The sequence below is a fragment of the Lissotriton helveticus genome, chromosome 1_1 (assembly GCF_964261635.1).
Source record: "Lissotriton helveticus chromosome 1_1, aLisHel1.1, whole genome shotgun sequence".
In the NCBI taxonomy this organism is placed as follows: Eukaryota; Metazoa; Chordata; class Amphibia; order Caudata; family Salamandridae; genus Lissotriton; species Lissotriton helveticus.
The window spans coordinates 307,739,521-307,763,233 of NC_136057.1; the positions used below are offsets into that span (position 1 = coordinate 307,739,521).

The 23,713-nt window shown below is 40.5% G+C and overlaps 1 protein-coding gene across 1 annotated transcript in view; it reads left to right on the forward strand.

Moving 5' to 3' along the window:
- Nucleotides 1-23,713, forward strand: part of LOC144799650 (solute carrier family 23 member 1-like) — a 377,254-nt gene that overhangs the window by 336,260 nt on the left and 17,281 nt on the right. Inside the window, exons 8-9 of the mRNA XM_078671141.1 lie at nucleotides 12,136-12,389; nucleotides 22,194-22,358. Coding sequence (XP_078527267.1) covers nucleotides 12,136-12,389; nucleotides 22,194-22,358 — 419 coding nt within the window. The remainder of the gene's footprint in view (nucleotides 1-12,135; nucleotides 12,390-22,193; nucleotides 22,359-23,713) is intronic.

The window sequence follows — 23,713 nt, forward strand, 5'->3', positions numbered from 1 at the left end:
GACACTCCCTCTTAACAAGTTCATGGAGGGCTGGAAAGGAACTTGTGCGTCACACTCTACCTACCCAAGCTGTTCATGTGCGACTGAATCCTTACCCCACTTCCTGTTTGCCTGTAAAGCACACCAAAGACCTAGATCACGATGGTTAAAACCAGTATGCAGGGAACTGGGAGTTAATGACTATAGGGTCGCCCTACGCATCCTTTCAACAGACACAACATCTCTGTTCATTATATGTGGGGTCGCAAAGTATCTATCAAGTACCTGGTTGATACGAATTAGGGCGATAAATACAAACAAAGCCGAGAATTTGCCTGTTTAGAAAGTCTATATATATATTATTGCCTTGCACTTTATTTCCTGTTATCAGGTTTTTTAAAATTGTACATAGAAATTTTTATTGCTTTTTATATTTGTGGATTAGATATACTCTTTTCATAAGTGATTTTATGTCTGGAATGTATGTACTTTTATGATATGCAATATATCGAATAAAGTAATTCAATATAAATTACCACCAACTTCAAATTGGTGGTAATTTGTGATTTCTTTGAAAAATGCACTTTTTTGCATTTTTCAAAGTGCCATATTACTCACATACATGCTCTTAGGGCATGTATGTGCGCCACATCTGCACCCATGCTCATTTCAGGGGTGCAACAGGGTGTCCTTTTGACACCCTGGCACCCTTGAAATTGCATTCTCAATTTGCGATTCTCTAATTGGGAATCGCAAATTGAGAATGTCTTCCCAGTCATTCCTATGGGCCTCTAGGCCTATAGGAATGAATGGGGAGGTATTCTTTAATTTCGGATCACAATTTGCGATTCGCAATTAAGGAATATGTAGGATTCGCAAAATGTATTGTAAATCCTACATACATAGAGTTTTGCGATTCTCAAAAAGCGATTGGCAATATATCGCTATTTGAGAATCGCAAATGGACTTTTTCATCCATATGGCCCTTTGTACTGAATTAAAGGCTTTATATTCATTGGGCAATGGTTCATTGGAGCAGCAGGAGAGCTTCTCAAGACATTAGATAATGTTGATGAAGCAATTATAGTTTAATAAAGAGATTGCATACTTCTGAACTCGTTGGTGAAATTTACCGAATTTCTCACACACCCTTTGAGAATGCTGTCTGGCTGAGGACCACAAAACCATAAAGGCATATTTCAGCTTTTATGTGTAGCCTTCAGTCCATACGTCTTGGCCAAATTGTAGCCCACACCTTTACTACCGTTCAAGCCAAGACAAAGCTATACTTTTTCAGTTTTGAAATGAATTCATCTTCCTAGCTTCCCATCCCTGGCTCCTGGGCAGATGTAATCCCAATCTTCAGGCCCTCTGCTCCTATTCATCGGGAGCAAGAGTTATTTAAGGGCCTCAATACCTCACATAAGACTAAAGTTAGCACAAACATTCTCTATTATACAGGCTGACACAAAGCTATACTTTTTCAGTTTGAAAATTAATTAATCTTCCTAGCTATCCACCCCTGGCTCTTGAATGAATGTCCTCACACCCTTTAGTTCAATTCTCTAGCCCTTTACTCCTATTCCTCAGGAGCGACAGTCATTGTGGTGCCAAGAATAAAGCTCGGGCCCAAAGTAAAACCCTGTCTGCCTTAGTAATTGAAAACTCAAGCACTTTCACTGTGTCCTCTGCAGTCCCAGCAACAAATAAACGGAATGCTCCCTGGCATCCTGGAGAAATATATCTACACATGATTTAACCTGACACTTTTGGTTTATTTAACAATTATATTAAGGGTTTCAAATTAATTACCAGCATGAAAGAAGTTAATGTAATTTAACACAATAATGATAATATGAAAAACAACTTGACAGTTCTGATATTTACACATTCTTTAAAATTAGACACCTGTATGAAAAAGATTTGTGAAGTGTCTATGACCAAAATAATTCAAATATGTAATTTGAAATGTTTAACATTAATAGAAATTACTGTGGAAGAAAGAAAACAATAAACGATAGAGAAAATGAGAGAAAGGTAGGAAAGAAAAAAAGAAAGAAGGAAAAGCATTGTCAAATATACAGAGCTTAAGCATAAAATTATATATGTAGTTGAGGCAGAATGAAAAAGTATAAAACAAATACATCAAATGTTATTAGAAAAACAACTGTATCAATGAAGGATTTCATGGAGGGTTGAAAACTACTTCTGGAAAACAAGAAGTTTGAGTACAGAAAAAGGTTTTCATGAGAAAAATCTAGTTAATGGTAACCAAAATATATCTCTTTTGGTGAGGTTTTGAGTGGAAGACCCATGTGTATATTTCCTAGTTGTCAGTACTTTTAGTCTTGTCCAAAAGTGAAGGAGATTCACAATTTTTTAAAAGTAAAAGGCACATTCAATTCAAGAATGCAGTTCACCTGATACCATATTAGGTTCTAGAAATCGAACACTTTACCACAAGAAAGCAACACATGACACAAGTCCTCTTTATTTTCATGACATGACTGGAATACATTTTCCACAATATTAGAAATCGTATATAACTTCAATATTGTACATAGTAAATAAAAAAGTTACACCATACTATACATAAAAAGAAATTGAGTGACTGTGGTGGCTTTGAAAATGTTAAACATTTTGGTCAAAGTGTTATCCCACCAATTACAAGACCACAACATACAGAAAAATCTCTTTCTCATTGTGTTTCAATCGGAGATGTAGTTCTTGGAGCGATACATTTGTGAAGCTCTGTATAAATAAATGACATTTTCAATTAAGTACTGTCCCCAAAAAAGGCATGTAATTTTGTAGGAAAGCAGAGTAATTAGATATTGATAGAATATGAGAATTAAATGTATTTTATATAATAATTTTTAATTTAAAATATTGTGGAAAGTTTTGTTGGACAGATTAACCATCTCTTGTAAGTACCTAGAAGGACTAATTTAGCTATTTGTCAATAGTTAAAAAATCTGAGAAAGATGCATAATTCTTTCCAAAAAATAAACTGTTTATTCATTTTTATTGGCTGGTTACACCAGAAGAACTCATTTTGGTATCTTTCAATAGTTAAAAGAAATACAACGGCCTTTCCTGCATACATTTTTCCCAAACATTTATTAGTTATTAATTTTTATGGACTTTTAACACCAAATGATAGATAATGTAATATTGTCAAAATTAGACACTTTAGAAAATATAAATTCTTGCAGTAAATCCCAAATGTGTTTGATAGGAGTTTCTTTAATTTGGGCCATTTATTAATTTGAGTGCATTAATTCATTGAAAGAAAAAATGAATCAACATCACATATTCCAAAATAACCAATCTTGGTGTTTTATTGTCAGTATAATTATATCATTAACACATCATTTGTCTAATAGGAGAAGCATGCTGATGAAGTCTCAAATTGGGAAATCTGACACGATCTTCTGTTTTGAATCTTGTAAAGTTAGTCAACACAATTCTAGGAGTTGCTTGTTCCATAAAAATCTTGGCAACATTGAATCTAACCGTCTAAAGTTATAACTGTGATTCTGAAAGGTGACATTGATAATTAATATAAAGCATTAGGCACTGGCATAATTTTAACTGAATCAAGCCTTTCCTATCATGACAAAAATAATGGAGAACACATATTAATCAGTGAAATTACTTTATCTTAGATGGGTGCAAGAATAATTTCAATAGTAGTGGTAGCTACATAAGGTTTTTAGGGCTTCAATAGAAGTTGGCGTTGTTAAATATACAATCTAAATACAGATTACTAAGGGGATGAGACTTCTATTTTTATCAGAGTCTAGTTTATAGCCAGAAACTGTGTCCTAAAAGATAATATCCAATAGAAGAGATAGTAAGGAGGATTCAAGACCTGACATGTATTGTAAATTATCATCAGCATTGGCTAAGAGTTTAATATTTTCATCATAGAAAGTGACCCCTTTACTTTGAGAATAATTTCCAATACATTTCATGGAAAGGTTTAATACATAACACAGAAAATATGGGGAAAGTGTGCAAACTTGCCTGGTTCCATGAAGTGTTAAAATATTAAGTTTTAAATAATGAATATCGAAATATGATGTTTTAAATGAAAAGGGGACATTTTATAACATAACTTTTCAGCATAAAGCAATACAGCAACTAAGAGTTGTTATAAAGAGGATGCTTTCAACATAATATTTGAATCAACTCTAACAATATCCAAAGACGTGTCCTTTAATAAATCTGGATTGATTAGGATTAACAGAAAAATGAATAAAAGACTATAGCCGGGTAGCTCAAATTTTAGCATGAATCTTTCAGTCACTGTTTATCAACAACATTGGTGTAAACGTTTTACAATATTGATAATCATTATCATGTAAAGTTAAAAAGTTCAAGCAAATTAGGAGCTAATACAACAGAAAATTAGTAGATGAGATCTACTGAAAGTCCATTAGAACCAGGAGCTCTAGCTTTCTTGAGGGAGGATATGATATTTTTGAATTCCTGTACAGTAATGTCATATAATTACAGAATCCAAGAATTCCGTAATTATGTTGCTCGAATATGAATTTACCTTGAAAAAACAAAGACAACAGTTGGTTTAACAGTTGGAAAAGGTGGTTTAATCAAACACTTCATGCGGGAGCTCAGTTACAGAGTCGGGGTCTGAGGACTGTCTCAAAGTACAACTGATTTGAGGGCCCTTATATTAATTTCTTGGAGCATCATAAAACAATTTATAGATGCTTTTTAGGAAGAGGAATGTGGGCCTACTCATGGAATCATAAATTACTCCCACCTGATAGCAAATGCAGGTGGGTCTCAGACTTGCGTGCATACAATAAGGGTCAGTGGAAAAGAGTCCAAATGTGTGGCAAGGGGAGCACGTGATCACTGTGTGTGCTGTGTATACTGTGCCCTAATTGCCTGAGTGTTCATAACTTTATGTGGCTTTTAACTTTATGGTGTTTTGGGCACACTAGTCCTGCAAGCCATGTGTGCTTTATTGGGGCCAATGTACCCAGACCATTATGGTGTCGCTGCCATCTGTGGGATTAATATGGGTTTTTCCTGTTCGCGCATTTCTTCTGCTGGTTACATGCCACCCCTCCTGTAACCTGTCAATCAGTTGCCTCAGGCCTAGGTTGCAGGGAATCTGGGTTGATGGAGAGGTCATAATGGGTGATTTTGACAACAATGATTTGATTTTGGTTTCATGCACACATGTATCATTGCATACATCAACTTTTTTAATATTAACAATTCCATTAACATTTGTTTGTTTAGGAATATTTGAGAAGTAATATTCAAGAACAAATTGAGAAGCATGAGTATCTTCCATAAGCACACATTGTATAATGCTCAAATGCTTTATTTGCTGCCCAACAATATTTAGCATCAACCAAAAGAATATTACTGTAGCAATCATTGTTAGTTCAAACTTTGTAGTGACTAGATAAGACATCATCTGAGAAGATTTAAAATATAAATAAGTTAAAGATTTGATTTGCATATGTATGAGAAATTGAAAGTAGACTGTTTTTGCAAAACATAAAATACCAGTAGCTCTTAATTCAGGTTTATTTGAATGCCTTTTACTAAATAAGCATTCAGAGTTGTAAAATAAACCACCAGATAAAAGGGAATTATTAGAACAACTTCTCCCTATTGATTTCCATACCCAATTATGATCAATAGATGTTATCACAGGAGCACAGTTGAAAATAGATATAGATCCTATTTCTGATTTCTTAAGGTTTGCAGTAATATAATTCAAATTCAAGATTTAATCACTTTGTGATAAAGAACCATGTGGATATGAGACAAAAGTATATTTTCTGGAACTAGGATTGTGAATTGTTCATGAATCAAAAAGTGCTGTAAGTTTAATGCACTTGTGAAAGCTTTGTGTCATCCGGGTCAGATTTGCACTATTTCTTATCAAGTAAAAAACTGCTGATACAATCACCAGCGATACTAAAATGTTCATTGTCAACCAAGGCCACTTCTAATTCAGTATTATGCCAGAAAGTTGGATCATTGCGTACTCGTCCATATCCATCATCGTCATGCTCCTGTGATATTACATCAGCATTTATGGATTTGTGAAATAAATGTACATACCACTATTGTGAATAATAACTGTTGAGCAAAAATATCACACACTCATTGCTTCTTTAGTTTCAGAGAGTTATTGTTATCACAATGAGACTCTTGCAGGAGCCCTGTTGGTGCATTAAGTTTGAATAAAAGTGTAAAAACCTTTTGTCTTTTTACGTGGTTATTAAGCCTTGTACATTCTAATGCACTACATTTAACATAGTAGCAATGGAGGAATGCATGTATATTAATTTATACATCATCAAGTACTGTTTATGGGGGACCATAAAGCGTTAGATTGTTGCATTAATTTCCATCTTGAGTTGAGCTTGCTTTTTCAATGTAGTAAATGTATATTCTAGATTAGTGACTCTACTGGATCCATCCTCTACTGGATCCATCCTGCACATCACATTTGTTCAACATTTTAACCGGTTTCTCCATACCAACCCAGCTATTTTCGATCTGTTGCAGCAACTGTTAATACCCCTTAACGATTGATGATCCATGATGATGTTGAGAATCTTATCTAGTACATGGCTGGAAGGTGATTCAATAGGCAGCGGAGGAATATTATGGATTCTTTTTGACTTTGTGCCCGGGAGTCAGAAACATTCTATATGATTAGCTGGACTGTAAGGTGAAACATGGCTGTTACTCCTTTTGTTTCTTTGTTTTAAAATGATGCCCTTGGATCTATCAATAGAAGCTTAAAACTCATAAAATGGATTGTTTAAGATTATTTAGTTCTAGTCGACATATACACCAATATACATATTGGGTCATCAATAAAAATATTAGAATAATATCAGTAAGACAGCCAGCACTTAGCATCACATGTGTCCTAGTTGTACATAGAGTTGCGCTAGCATAAAAGAAACCAATTTTTCAGATATAATGTGAAATATTATAAAATGTGTATAATTGATAAAAAGATTTACAAAGAAGCGATCCCTAAAAACAGACGCAATATTAGTATGGATATATCTAACGTTGACTAAATGTAAGCGATTACCATATGGAGGTTGTGCTACGAGTGCGCACAAAGAAGCATGCATTGTATTTATACTTTGAAGAGTCAGAATGCCGTTCATCTAGATGAATGTGCGGCATGTCGAGATCTGCTAAGTACACAAAGACACAATAAAGCAGGTATATAGTGGCAAAATGTTTAGGGAACAGTTCAAAGCAAAAAGCAGAGTACATAAGCAGGTCTAGAAAAGCATTTTAATTAGGGTGGCTTATTTCTGTGTGGCAACCCAGGCATATTCACATACAAATGTAGATTATGCAGCACTGAGAGTCTGGTGCAGTAAAACTAATTTACCACATCTCAGAAAAGACACATCAAGGGTTTCCAAATACTCCTTTAATTAACTATACCATAAACCCATCACAAATCACAGTGCATTCCATTGTGTCAAGGCTCATAAATAATATTTAAGTAGTGTGGGATTGAACTAGTAAAAAATAAGAAAAGTCCAGATTTAACACTGAAGTCTAAGAGAGGGTGGTCACTACATTCAGTGGCATCTAATATTAAAAATAATCAAAGCACAGCATTTCTTTTAATGTGAATTAATTTGACATGTTCCGAAAATATATTTTCACATGCTTTTCTGTGAACAACACTGAGATGCAACCAGGCATCCATGTTAGAAATTATGAAAAGCATTTAAAGCTTTAGCAACGCATGATGTCATGTGCACTTCAGAAGCAATGCTTGGTTCTGCAATGGATTTTTTTCCTTGATGACTTTGAAAGCACTTTTTTGAACAGCCTCCTCCTTGGGCACCAGACCTGGTCCCTAACTGCCTCTTTTGTCAATATATTTTCTGTGTTATATTGACTAAACAACTGGAACAATTTCTCTGCCATTGATCAACACTCAGCAGCCGCTAATTCATAATTACAGTAGGGCCATTGAAAGCCCTTACATACCTTCTGGCAAACATATTTTTAGAGAAACCCGAACCGTGTTGAATAATGTATTTAATTGTGTTTCAAAAGTTACCATGGAATCTGACCAAAGACGCAGCTCCTCTCACCAAATCTGTCCACATACACATCAAAAATATTTGTGAGATCTGGCTTGACAGTACAGCTGTCGCCAGAACTTGTGTGATCATCAAAAAAAGAGGCAACAGAAGCATTATTTTTTTTTGCAATGATTCTTTATTAGTATATGAACATCATTTCAGTGTCAACAGTAGCATTACTGACAGAAGGGCGTTGGCTCTGCTCACATGTATATTTCCTTGAGTGCAGCATCTCATTGTGGAAAGGTTGGGTGCATTCACTGAAAATGAGTACTTGTGTTGCAGATTTTGAGGAAGTTTATACTCAGCACAGAAGGACTGATTTGGTAATGGCACCAATTCAATGATCAATCTTAAAGGCCTAATCCATTTATTATTTAATGTTACTACAAATATATCAAGCCTGGCGTATGTATTGTGAAGGGCATAGGTTAAATCCAGTATGGATTTAATGGTGGATTGTTATCACTCTAAGTTAAAGCATGTAGAGACCTATTTTAACATCGAATCCCAAAGATCATCACAGTAAACAAATGTTTTGGTGCCGCTCACCTCTTGTGAAGATTTGTACTGTGATAATCCTTGCTAGCCCTTCTTTTAATGTGACTTTATCACATGTGTAACTTTATGACTGTATGCCTGGACTATGTGGACTCGAGTTTATATTGACAAGCCAATGATAAATTATGTAGGCATCATGGATTCACAGTTAAAGGTATGGTGAATGCTACTGTTCTGATGTGTTGATTGGATCTTTAACCCTTTTCCGTGTTCATGATGAGCTCAGCTCATCATGAGGCACGGTCGCGCTGTACTCATGATGAGCTGAGCTCGTCATGTAGTTGCGCCGCGCCCACGCGGGGATAATTCCCCTGCTGTTCTGGGCGTTCCATTGGAACGGGCGTGGTCATGACGAGCTCAGCTTGTCATGAGCACAGCACCACCGTGCTCGTCATGAGCACCGCGGCGCTGCACGTGCCCCCCTCCCACCAGCACAGCAGGGGAATGAGCCCCGCAGGGAAGGCGTTAAGGAAAGATTGTTATTCCACTGTGTTAAAGGCCGTAGACCGGTATTGTGTTACATGGAATCTCATAAATTAGTGTAGTAGGCAAGGGTTTTGCTGTTGGCAACCCCGCTGATATTCAAACATTTTCATTGTCATAATGCTTTGTAGCTTCTTGGAAGAGGTTTATTTGTTTTGCCGGATGTGATTTGTATATATTTGTAATTTTATGACTCTGTGCCTGATGGTTGCCAGGATATACTCAATACAGTAGGCCTGCACAGCTTTTGTAATATGCTAATGGCTTGATTTAGTTCACCGGGAACAGCTATGTCAGATGCCACGTGTCAGAACTATTTATTATGAAAGGTAATGACCTATTTATTATGAAAAACATACATTATTCGCTGAAAGGGTATAGGGGAGTTCCTCAACATTAGACCCCGCTTGGTTGTTTGCCCATTAATGCCTTTGGCTGACTACATTCCGTTGAAATGTATTCTCATATATCAATAGCATTACTGGTTGCCTACTTTCATTTTTTTTAATTTAATCCCTTACCTCTATTATGGATACTATTCTTGAACACAATTCAAAAGTGTAATGTACCCTAGAGTCTCTGCTGATTCTTTGTAGTGTGATTTCTATGATTCAGGTCTTGCATAATGTGTGCTTAGATGTTATACTTCATACTATGATGCTTGAGTTGTTCTTCCTTGAATATCACAAAATAACTAAAAGAGAATGTAAAAAAAATATATATATATTTTTAAGCAATACACTTTTAAGGGTAGATTGCTGTTTCACTTTCTTAAAAACTGTAACCAGATATGTTGCTGCATGAAATCTAACGGATTCCCATTTTAGGGAATGGTCACCGCCTCTGACAAACCCCTGGGGTTGAAGATTTGCATTTTGATATTGTGATAATCCATGTAAGGCTGACTTGAGCAGGCTGCATATTGTTTTGACATCTGTAATTTTATATGTAATATGACTGTATGCCTGATTGTTTCTAGTTTATGCAAAATACAATAGGCCTGAGCAGTTTATGGTGATAAGCCAATGAGAAAGGCTAATGTCTTGATTGGTTCATTGGGAAACACCATGTCAGATGCTACGAGACTGATCTGTTTATGGTGAAAAGTTATGACAAGGGCAAGGGAACTAGGACTGTCTTATTTATTGTAAAAAGCATTTGTTCAAGTCAATCAGCCTATTGAGTGTGTGGACTAGTATTGCACTCTGCTAAAGAGTTTTGGCGGGTATTTTGTGGCAAAAAAAGCCAACAGATCACGCTACTAGGGAACGATACTGGTGCTGGCTACTCCCTTTGCCAAAGCCTAGGAGTTGAAAATTTGCACGGTTAGAATCCATGTTAGGGCCCCATAGGAGGACTGATGGTTGCCTTGTGAAAGCTTACACTAAATACAGTTGGCCTGAGTTGGTTATGATGGCAAACTAGTGATGAATGCTTTAAGGCTGAGTTTGCTCACTGGGAAACGTTGTGTTAGATGGCACAGGTCTGATTTGTTTATTATGTAAAGTTATGACAAAGGCAGCAGGCCTGGCATATTTATTGTAATAGGTATTTGTTAAATATAATATATCTGTAAGGGATAATTGTTATAACATTGTGTTAATTGCTGTAGGCAGGCATTTGGTTACATGGAATCTAAGATCACCATGCTACTCAACGGTGTCGGTGTTGTTCACCCCCACTGACAAAACCCTGGAAGTTGACTCTTTTCACTGTAATAATCTTTACTGACCCCTATTAGAAAGCGCATACTGTTTGTCCACTGCAGTTTGCTATATTTTCAATGTTATGACAGTGTATCTGATGGTTGCCTTGTGGGAAACCTTCTGCACAATTTAGTAGACCTGAGCTGCTTATGTGACAAGCCAATGATGAAGGCTAATATTAGAGTTGGTTCACTAGGTAATGTTTTGTATGATGCCATATGTTGGATCTGTTTTTTTATGAAAAGTTATGACAAAGCCAGTAGGACTGACTTATTGTGAAAAATATTTGGTAAAGCCAATTTGCCCTTAAACGAGGATTAGAATTCAACTGTATTAGAGACCAAGGTATTTTGTAAAATGGAAGTTTACAGATCACACTACTAGGCAAGGACCCTAGTTTTGGTACCCCCTTTGCCAAACCCTGGGGTATAAGATGTGCACTGTTGATGTCCTTGTTAGGCTCCCATGAGGCCCGATGGTTGCATAGTAGAAAAACCTATGCTCAGTAAAACAGGCCATAGCTGGTCAATGCTCTAGGCCCTCGCTTGCTGCTGAGTTCATCTGCAGTGCACCGCAACCAGCACAGCCTCTGCTTCTAAACCCGGCAGCCATCTTGGAATGGCATTGTTTATAGTATACCACTTTTTATCGTTCCAAAATGGCCATTATGTTGGAACTAAATGTGATGGCTATGGTGGATCTTTAACACAATGGTACACCATCACTGCACGGTGACCACCTGCTGCTATGTTTATTTTTGTTGTTAACAGCGTACCGTTTAGATGACAGCATGTTTTCTTTTTTATGCTTTTATTCTTCTAATTTATCTTGAATATGTTTGAGCTTTTTTGTTTCTTTTAATGTGGATGGCTAAGTGAGTGAATGCAAGAATGAGTCACTGGATAGATGAATGAATGCATAAGTGCAAGGATGAATGTTAGACTGTATTAATGAAGTACTGAGTACCTAAACTTACTAGTGACTGTAGAGGTAGTCATAAGTCAGAAACTGTAAATGCTTGTTTGAAATGTGTCTCTGTATAACATAGACAACAATTATGCTTTCACAAATGTGTATAGAGATCTCCGGGCAGTCCCCTTCCCCAGTGTGTGGGATTGACAATACCCGAAAAAAGAAATCACAGCCGCAAAAATAATCATTGGCCTACTGTATTGGAAGCCTGATTTTGACCCTTTGCTGATCAATCTTTATATTATGTGACATTCATTTGGTCGTCAGCTGCCTAACAAAAATCCTTTCCTTTATTCTGTTTCTAGGCCAGTGGGGGGTACCCACCATCAGCCTTGCTGGTGTGTTTGGCATTTTGGCTGGAGTTATTTCATCAATGGTGGAATCCGTGGGGGATTATCATGCATGTGCCAGGCTGTCTGGGGCTCCGCCCCCTCCGAGGCATGCAATTAACCGAGGAATTGGTATAGAAGGCATTGGGTGCCTTCTAGCTGGAGCCTGGGGCACTGGTAATGGGACTACCTCTTACAGCGAGAATGTTGGTGCTCTTGGGATAACCAAGGTAGGTGAGAGAAGAATTATCTTTTAAAGTATCCAAGTAAGCGCGTAAACTAAACGCAGAGTTAAATAAAACATATAGTCTTGCAATTCATAAGGTAAGCAGAACAGTCAGTGTTTATATTTATTTCATGCTACAGTTCGAAAAAAGTAAATTGCAGCAACACAAACCTGTTGAAATCCTGGGTGCAATTCAATCCCTCAAACTACAAGAGAGCCACTTTCCCCACTCCTCTGAAATTGCAGCTCTTCGCTCTTCTTACCTCTTCACTGAGAAACAAGGGACCACCAAATTTAAAATAGATTATTGAGTGCAGCTTTGGATTACTCTTGTTGGGGGTCCTTGCAGATTCTCATGCAACTTGGCTGTGTTATGCCTATGCAGGAGCACAACTGAGATTGTTGGGGCAAATATCTGCCTGCAGGGTTCTCCTTAAGGGTCCAGCAGTGGCTTGTGCAGGGGACCTGGTGGCTTTCTGGCACCAGCATTTCAAGTTCTAGCACCAGAAAGCTTTTTCTCTCTGGAAGGCCTCATGTCCGAAATGTGTTAAAGTGAAACAAGACGAAGCTTCGAGTGGGAGAGAGACTTTGTGTCAGATTTGGCTTTCTTGTGGTTTTCATCAAAAGCGCCTGTTGTTTAGGGCGGAGGGCTCCAGCCCCCACACCTTTCTGCTAACATGAAGAGCGTCTGTCAGGCTGACATTCTTCATATTCGATTCATGCAGCCAGGAGCTGTACATGTGTTAAATGTGCAGGCACCTCGCTAACTGAGATGAACTCTAACCAAGGTGTGTCTTAATGGTACTGATGGGGTGCAGTGCTATGATGTGAAAACGTGAGTGAAATTAAAAATGACTACCAAGACAAAAAATATGTTTAATCAGTATTGTCTGGGTGCCAAGGTTAAAAATAGCGCCTGATAGTCTGAAAGTATGCCTAAACAATGGCGATGTGCAGAGGGGTCGACATGTTTCAGCCGGTTGGAGAACACTGTCCGGCTTTCTTCAGGACCAACTAGATGAAAAAAGCTACTGCATATATACAAACTCGTGCAAGATAGTGGAAAAAGTGTGGTAATAAAATTCATACCATCCCACCAGGAACTTGGATCCCCAATGTATTCTGGTGGAGATGAAGTACGTTTTACTCTTCCTAGTAAGATAGTTGGACAGGAAAAGATATAAGTATACCCCATTAAAAAGTTGCATGTATAAATACCCACACTCAACAGGGGACAACACAGAACACACACAGGCGGAGAGCGTGTCCACTCCGCTAAACAGAACTATATTCAATTACTATTATACTCCATTCATTCAATGAAAAATGTATTTTCTAATATTGTTATGTACTCACCCAGCTTTTTGTGGGGAATGGCCTCACCTCACCCGGCAAACGCTCGGGAATATGAGGCTCCGCTCTAATGTATATTGAAAAAATGGACATGATCATTACATCAAGTTTTTTGTGTCCAGCTAATTAGCTTTAAACAATCTTCATAACAAATTTGAACCTAGTAGTAGATTAGTGGACACTTATTTTATTTTATTTTATTTTATTTTGAAAGTTTTATATAGCGCGAACAAGATCTTTGCAGATATCAGAGCGCTTTACAAACGAAGGCTATAGCATGTGAGTACATAACAATTGGGGTGCTTATCACTTTACCATAGGCTGAACAGACCTGCTGAAGTAAATAAATGATGTTGTTTTTATAAAAAAACCTTCATAAAGAGTGTTACTATAAAAGCTGTTTTTGACCTGTGGCATATTTAGAGGCATACTAGAAAAGCCATGTTTAAATGTAATCCAAAAAATGTGCCAAAGAGAGGGGTCAAAACAAAGTTAATGTCATAAATCTAATGAGCCTCTAAAGAATGTTTAAAAAGGCTCAAACTCCTCCGTTGTAGAAACCTAAGGGAGAGATCACCCCAGACCTACCTATCCGTCGGTACCTCTCTCCGGCGTCCGAGAGGAAGTGGAGGTGATGGAAGCGCTAGCTACCGAGCTATTTATACTCGTCAGGATTGGTTAATTAATCCCATATGCTGCCTAATTGCCTCAAAACGCTGGTCACTGCGACCGCGCGCTAGAACTAGTCAAGCGACGCGTGCGCCGTAGAATGCTGATAAATTGCGCATGCGCTTTGCCGCGTATTCAGGATTGTTTGACGACCAGAGACGCTAGTCCTTCGCGCATGCGCGATTGAGCAGAATGAACTGACTCATGTTTGTGGGCTGCGCAAGCGCTCCCTGGCACACCAATGTTTGTAAACAAATGCACTGATCTTGCATTTTACACAAGTCACTCGCGTGTAATCCCTAGCTGTATAATAACAGATGTTGAATTATTTCACGTAAGGCCTCGCTAATGTGCTAAAAAAGGGGGGGTGGTAAGACCTGAGGAATCTGTGTTTTACAGATAAAGGACATAGATATTCTATGGGTCTTTATTAGGATAAATCAGCCCAGCTATAACAGTACCTTAAAGGCTAACACTGCAAAGGTCAATCAACGCTGTTGATCTTAATCTATATGTCAATGTTAGATTCTCAAGGACAAGAATGGCAAACTCCAAATCGAATTTGGACAAACATCTTGGTGTGTTATGCTCTGAAAATCAAGCGTGTGAAAGAGTGAGAGTCTCTACGCTCAGCATAATCATATTGCCAATCCATGTGAAAGTGAAATGCTGTGTCCTCCTATGTGGATATTGATCAACAACTGTACTGCAGTATTTCCCTGCCCAATGACTACCTTTATTGTTCCTAGATGGACAGAAAACGTTTTTCATAATTGCTTACAATGGTATCCATGGAATATCATCGTTCAAGCCCTGAGGGCAGACACTACAGGAGCCGCAAGGGTAATGACCCTGAACTGGCGGGAGATTCCAAAGAGTATTAGTAGTATCTACTGTTTGTGCCCTTGTTCTCGTATGGACCAGGGTGTCACGTAGACTGGGTGCTCTTTTGAAGGAAAACAGTGGCAGAGGGACACTTGAATCTGCTACATTTAAAATGCCCCAGTGTTTGCGTACTGTTCTTTAAAGATTGTTAGAAAGAACACTGAATGTGCTTACAAAGGTAAGTCTATCAAGTGGAACCTTCTCAGGACATCTATCCAGTAGGGCATCTCGCGTCCCACCTCCGAAAAACAATCAACAGCTCCTTCGAGACAGCAACTTTCCCGGAAATCTGGAAGCACGCCGAGATCAACGCCCTTCTGAAGAAACCCAAGGCGGACCCTAAGGACCTCGAGAACTTCCGGTCCATCTCCCTGCTCCCGTTCCCGGCAAAAGAGACAGAGAAGATTGTCAATGAACAGCTCACCCGCTACCTCGAAGACAACAACATCCTGGACCGCTCCCAAACCGGTTTTTGCAGCAATCACAGCACAGAGACCGCCCTCATCGCCGCCACTGACGACATCAGGATCCTGATGGACAAAGGAGAAACAGCCACCCTCATCCTCCTGGACCTATCAGCAGCCTTTGACACAGTCTGCCACCGTACCCTATCAGCACGCCTCCAGGGCGCCGGAATTCAAGAGAAGGCCCTGGCCTGGACAACATCCTTCCTCTCCGGCAGAACCCAGAGCGTCCGCCTCCCACCCTTCCGCTTGAAATCCACGAGATCATCTGCAGCGTCCCACAGGGATCCTCCCTCAGCCCGACACTGTTCAATATCTACATGGCACCGCTCGCCCACGTCGCTCGTCAACATGACCTCAACATCATCTCCTATGCCGACGACACCCAGCTGATCATATCCCTCACCGAAGACCCCCACACCGCCAAAGCCAACCTCCACAAAGGAATGAAGGCCGTAGCCGACTGTATGAAGAACAGCAGACTGAAGCTGAATTCAGACAAGACGGAGGTCCTCATTCTCGGACCCACCCCATCAGCCTGGGACGACTCTTGGTGGCCCACATCGCTAGGCACAGCCCCGGAACCCACAGACCATGCACGCAACCTGGAGGTCATCCTCGACTCCACCCTCTCCATGACCAGGCAAGTCAACGCCGTCTGCACCTCCTGCTTCAACACCCTCCGCATGCTCCGCAGGATTTTCAAATGGATTCCTCCCGACAAGAGAAGAACCGTCACCCAGGCACTCATCACCAGCAGACTCGACTACGGGAATGCCCTCTACTCAGGAACAACAACCAAGCTCCTGAGACGACTCCAACGAATCCAGAACGCCTCGGCACGACTGATCCTCGACGTCCCCCGACGCAAACATAACACACCCTAGCATAGCAGAAGGGTGAATGCAAGACTTTATTGTAAGTGTTCAAGCAGTCTGGAAGAGTTTATGATGACTTGTAACTGTGGGTGTACACCAGGGGTGCACAAGTGCTATGTAGAGAACAACAGCCTTATCCAGGAGGAGAAGTGAAGAAATTCCGGTCCGTCTGAACAACAAAACCTTAAAAAAAAAAGTGTCACCCTCGAGGCTTGTAAATGTAATGATAAAAGACTGGTTGTAATACTTGAAATAATCACGTTGTACTCATAATCATTTTTTTGTAACTTTACTCAAAAAAGAAAATCGAAAACGACATTGGCCAACACGTGTTTTCACAACAGTAAGAATTACAATGTTGCTTTTTCAGGTCCTTATTGGTCAATGTGTGTGCTAAAGAAGCGGTATTTCGCCATTACTACATTTGGTAAAAAGCTTTTCGTTGCATGTCTCATTTGTGAAGGATATTTGAAAGATATAATATTAATGGTCTGTTGAAACCAATTCTGAGTTGAGTAAAGAGCATGACAACTCCTAGTTGTTTTATGCGGGCACGTCTTAGCTAGAGAATAGGGGTGCAAGGAAGGAGTATTAGCATACTTAACAAAGGCACAGGGGGAATAACGTTCGGGGTGAACTAATGCTTACAACCCCTACTCTTAAGGCAGCAAAGCCAGGTCCAGTGTCTCCTGGCCTGAAATTATTACGTCTGCCGTTTCGGGTGAAATATCCCAAATCGTAATAAGGGCCAATGTGTTTTTGGAAAGGCAGCACTAAGGAATAGTTTCTTGTTTAAGATATTTGCTATTCTGTTTTATCGTACATGCCATTAACATTTATTTTTAAAAGGAAATACATTTCACATGTTGGTCCCATTGTTACGTAACCTCGCTCATAGAGTGCTCTGCCCCATTGGTCTGAGAACTATTCACAAAAGTCTGTTTGGTTGCAAAAGTAGGTTTATGACACAATTTGACTTTTTTTATGTCATGTATTCATCAAGGGTTTCCAGACAGGTGTAGTCCTATTTACTGAATGTGGAAATCTTGCAACCATAAACTCAATTCAAAGGTCGAGAAGTGGCCACGATTTACAGGTCTGTTTCTCCTGCATGTGCTTTATGTTTCCTTTAAGGTGAAAGTGTGTCATGTGTATGTCATTTCGTATGGTTTGGACGGTTGCAGCCGTCAGGAAACGTTTACCTGATTTTAAGATGGCACCTTGAGAAGCAACGTGCCCATGCGCAGCTGTGTGTAAAGCATAGAAACAAGCATTTGCAATGCAAAAGGTCTCGCATTTACGCAACTTTAAGCTATTGGCATTGTAAATGACAATGCCTTTTAATTATGTTTTAAAAAACGAATATATATAAAAAAGGCATTGTCATTTACACAATGCCATTAGCTCAAACTCTCGTAAATGTGAGACCTATTACATTGCAAATGTAAGGCATCACGGACAATGGGTGGGCGGTAGGGTGGGTGGGGGGCTGCGGGAAGAGAGAAAGGACGGACAGTGGAAGGGCAGGGGGTAAAGACGGCACCAAACCATGTTGTGTCTGCCGTAAGAGTAAATGAATAAAGAAAATAGGGCTCACAGTCTGAATAACACGTACAGTGTAAAAAACGAAGTAAACAGGTCAGTCACCATGGGAGGTGACAAATGGAGAGGAGGCGGTACTAAGGCAGGACTAACCAGCCTATTTTTTAATCAGAAGCCAGCATTTAGGACAGAAGATGACACAAGCCAATGGCAGATATGGGCGGAGAGTGGGCGGGAGTTCTATTCACTACTCCACCACAACAAGTCCCGCAGAGCAGCGCATGCACGCTGGCGCTAGGCTCGACCTAAAAAAAAGTGCATTCTACAGGGGACACTACCTTCACTGTGCGGAGTTTGCTGCCAATTAGACCTCGGTACAGTTAAAAGAGGTGCCCGCATAGGATGTTAGATGACCTTCCCTAGGAACCCGGAGCCTGGAGCCGCAATTTTCCAAGCGTGCGTCTAGGAATTTTTAAGGAATAGAAACAAGTACAAAAATATGTTCAGAAAAAAGGTACAAAACATGTTCTGCTCGAGGCAGCGATCTCCACCCATATTTTAATTACTTTTTCTATGAATCGTGCCTTCTACTTTGCCTGCTGGGTCCTTGATATTCTCACATTGGTGTTCATCAATATAGATTTTTTTTTGACCTGACAAAAACATATCACAACAGAATGCACACTATTATAAATCAGGGAGACAACTTGCCTGATAAGGCCATGCATAGCCCCTTGAAGCATAGACGTAGTTGTTGTCCAACCTCTATGCAATTTACCTTGTTATATGTGACTAGTGTGCTTAATTGGTATGAGCACATAGAAACATGGCTTTGATGATTTCTTTCTTTTTGAGAAGACATCGCTTTAGACTGATGCAATGTGACAAGCCTCATTTATGGGGTCAACATTGCAGACACAGTATTTGAGTGTGTGCTACTCTCCACAGTGTGTTTGTGGAGTACTGGGGAATTGTAATTTCTGGTTGAGGTAATAGGGGTTAACTGTTTGAATGCAATTTGTTTAACATGTTATCAGTGTATCAATGCAATGTTGTTTTGATTTACACTTCTGGCACTCGCTGCGAACAATCTAACAGGCAGCTGTGTTCATTTGGTACATATTTACATATTTAGTTCGAGGCCAACCTTGTTAAATAAATCCTCTCCCTCATCCCAATATCTTATCAATTTCAAATTCTGAATAACTTATTATTCATCACAGGAAAACCATTCTTGGCCGGGGCGTACCTTAGTCAGTAATACTGGCGGATTTGAGCTTCAGATTTTCACGCTGGCTTATCTTGATAAAATACATTATGTGAGAAGCAGGGCATGAGGGGGCTTAAGGAATAGTGGAAGAGGAGAACCATTTTCAAGTCCTTCAAAATAGAGAGAGAGAGAGAGAGAGAGACTGTGTGTGTGTGTGTCTGTGTCCGTCCATTCGTCTGACCCCCAAACACCAAGCCAGTTCTCCCCTGTAGCAGAAACAAGCATCCTGGAGCCGGTTTCGGGGCATCACCCCTCATCAGTCAAGCTAGCTTGAATCCGGTGGCACAGTGAGCCCGGGACCCACGTCTGGGTATATCCAAAGCACTTAGGGCGGGAAAGCTAAAGACACACAAATGATGGACGCAATGCAGATCAAATCAAACATTCACCCCAGTCAAGAGATCTGGGTGAAATCAAAAATTATTTTGCTCACCATGCCACCCCAGTTTAGAGCCAGCCATATGCCAATCAGTCTTGACCCTGTGCCTCCTGGGAACAGTCGAGTCCGAGCTCCCAAGCCAGGTACTCCCTGGACCACAAACAAGCATACTGGGACCGGTTTCAGGATATCACCCCTCATCAGCCAGGCCAGCTTGAATCCAGTGGAACAATGAGACCGACACCCATGTCTGGCCATACTCTGCACACTTAGGGTGACAAAGCAAGAGACGCACAGATGATGGATAAAATGCAGAGCAAATCGGAGATTCACCCCCAGTCAAGAGATCTGGGTTCAATCCATCGTTCTTTTGCTCACCATGCCACCTCAATTTAGACCCAGCCATATGCAAATCAGTCTTGTACCTGTACCTCATGGGAATAGTCCTGCATCAACTGCCAAGCCACGCCCTCCCTGGACCAGAAACAAGCATCCTGTGACCAGTTTCGGGGCATCACGCCTCATCAACCAGGCTAGCTTAAATCCAGTGCCACAGTGAGCCCGGATCCTCTTCTGGGTATACCTGGCGCACTTATGGCAAGAAAGCAAAAGACACACAGATGATGGATGGAATGCAGAGTAAATCAAACATTCACCCCCAGTCAAGAGATCTAGGTTACATCCATCGTTCTTTAGGCCCAGATCTCTGTACTGGATTGAATGTATGACATTGTTCTGCATTCTGTCCATCAATTATTCTTTTTGCATTTTTCACCCCGAGTGGGATGGGTATGCCCAGATGGGGGCCCCCTGCTCTCCATGCCACTGGAGTCAAGCTAGCCTGGCTGATGAAAGGTGAAACTCCCAAAACGGTCTCAGGATGCTTGATTCCAGTCCAGGGAGGACCTGGCCTGGCAGTTCGGACTGGACTGCTCTCATAGGGAGCAGCGTCAACACTGATTTGCATATAGCTGGGTTCGATCTGGAATGACATGTGGAGCAAAAAAACGATGTATTTGGCCAAGATCTCTGTACTGGGGTGAATGTATGCAATTGTTCTGCATTTTGTCCATCGATTGCTCTTTTTGCATTTGTCACCCGAGTGGGACGGCTATGCCCAGGTGTAGGCCCGTGCTCTCCATGCCACTGGAGTCAAGCTAGACTGGCCGATGAGAGGTGAAACTCCGAAACCGGTCCTAGGATGCTTGTTTCCAGGGATGATCTGGCCTGGCAGTTCGGGCTGGACTGTTCCCATTGGGCGCAGGGTTAAGACTGATTTGCATATGGCTGGGTTCACACTGGAATGGCATGGGGAGCAAAAAAACGATGGATTTAGGCCTAGATCTCTGTACTGGGGTATGAAATTGTTCTGCATTCCGTCTATCAATTGTTCGTTTTGCTATTGTAGCCAGCATGTATTTAGAGTGTGCTTTGATATACCCTTCGATCATGATTTGATGGGTCTCTTGTCTATCATGGTCCCCTATTCACGATTTGAGAGTTTTTCTCCATATTATTGTGTTTGTCCCTCCAAAAGACCACTTTGATTTTTCGTGTTTTGATTGGATGAGTTGTATCCTGCCACTTCTGATGTGAGGGGACTATTTTGACTATTTTATTCTTGTGCCTTTGGCACGCCAATCGAATGCATTGCTTTCCTTGATACCTTTCTTGTTCCCTACCCTTCAGTTTTCTTTTTCTTTTTCATTTATCTTTTTTTTTGTTTGTTTTTTACTTTTCGAGAGGGCCCAATACTGCACACTGCTACCGGGCCCCTTGCATATGCTGTCTGAGCACAACCACACAACCCCCCCACGGCACCCTCCCACTTAAACGTTTTGTTTTCTTATTTTTGCGAGGCCCTGGCAATTGGACACTGCTACTGAGCCAACCTTTTGTACTGCAATCTCATCACTTGGTGTAATTCAACCATGTTAGAGAGTAACTCGGCTTGATTTGTAACAGAATTAAAAAATAGACTACTTTGTCACTGGTTAAAAGAAGAATGAGGGGAACATTGTTTATTTGGCACCTGAATTTTCCTGAAATTTGTTCTCAGATTAGCAAGCTGTCTATTGTTCGGCATCTATTTTTAATACCATAATTTAAACCAATAGGTTTTTACTAACTTTTACATAAAATGTATTTATGAAATAACACAGCTCATTCACTTACTTTTCTTCAGTATTACCAGTTAATTTTAAAAATCCATTTTATAAATTATATATTTTCAAAATATTTCTTTATTTTCAGGGATAGATTTGCTGGTTACCATTTTGAGTTCCGATTGTTACTGAACATTGATAAACATCTCCTCTTCTTTTGAAAAAAGTAATTTCTCAGTTTCTTTTCCCTCTCCTTGAAACAGGTGGGAAGTCGGATGGTAATAATCGCTGGAGGGATAATGATGCTTCTGATGGGCATCTTTAGTAAGATTGGAGCTGTATTTGCCACAATTCCAACGCCTGTGATTGGAGGAATGTTTATGGTGATGTTCGGCGTCATTGCTGCTGTAGGAATTTCTAATTTGCAGGTATATAAATTTTGTTTATGATTTCACGAATATTCAGTCAATGTTTATTGTGGCACTGGATTGTGGAGAAGTGTGTGTATGTGTGTGTGCATGCGTGTAGATATGTCCCCAAAAGTCACCGCTGACGGTGCCCACATGGATCCTTATCTTTAGTGGAGGGGCATCTGTGCCTCCATCCAGCTCCATTAACTTGCACCTCTCACACAGCTCTCCAGATTCTCTTGCAACGACAGAGTGTCACTTTTTGTGTCGCTCTGGCCTTGAAATCTTATCTAAAAGGTCACGCAAAGCCCCTCCGCATGCCTAGGAGATACCGACCAGTTACCAGCGGGGAGCTACTCAATGGGAGGAAGTGGGCATTCTAACTTTATATGGTGACAGACAACCCTGCCATATGACACCCTTATGGAAGAGACAGCCCTTCCCCGTGGTCAGCGAGCTGCAGGGAACATGGGGCAAGATTACTTAGGAGCCGACCACGCACTTGACTGTGCAATATTTGCATGAACTGGGGGCTGAATTCTTAATAATACCTACAACGCCTCGACTGGAGTCCCTTCGAGCCCATTGGGACACAGATTTGCAGCGCCACAGAACTGACCGAGAATGGGAACATATTCTCCGAGCTCCCACTCGTATCCTTCGCAATGCTAGATTTCGGCTTATACAATACTACATAGTGCATAGAGCATACTTGACTCCAGCCAAAATAAACACATATTTCAATTGTGCTGATGCCAGTTGCCCTCGCTGTGGCGAGCTAGGTGGGGATTTACTACATGTACTATGGTCCTGCTCATCCATACAGACATATTGGGAAACAGTTACCAGAAAATTGGCACAGTGCACTGGGCGCACACTTACCTGGTCATGGGAGGTGGGTATTCTCGGGCTATACAAGAGATCTAGTAAATACAAGGTGGCATCCCGCTACATTGACCTAAGGCTAATAGTAGCCAAGCGCATCCTTACAAGACAATGGAAATCCCTGGAGCTCCCCTCTGTGAAATCCTGGTTGCTAATATGCTGGGTGCAAGCCGAAAGCCTGGGGCTACTTCGAGAAGATTCAATAGGCATTAGGAAGCAACCAATGGTGGCACAGTCGGAAGCAATACTGGTGGACTTTTGCGCCCTATGGCAGAATGCCTCTGAGGACTCAGGTACTATGTCTGAGTAAACGACAAACTAACAGCCAGAGTCTCATATAGAAAGCACATAACGAGTTAACGCATAAGATATAGCTGCAGCGATGCGCGTTGCGTGAAAGGTCTAGGTGTTCCAAAGTCCCCTCCGGTCAGCATACAACCAGGTCTAACAATATATTGCAGAATACTCATACATCAGATAGTTGGCAG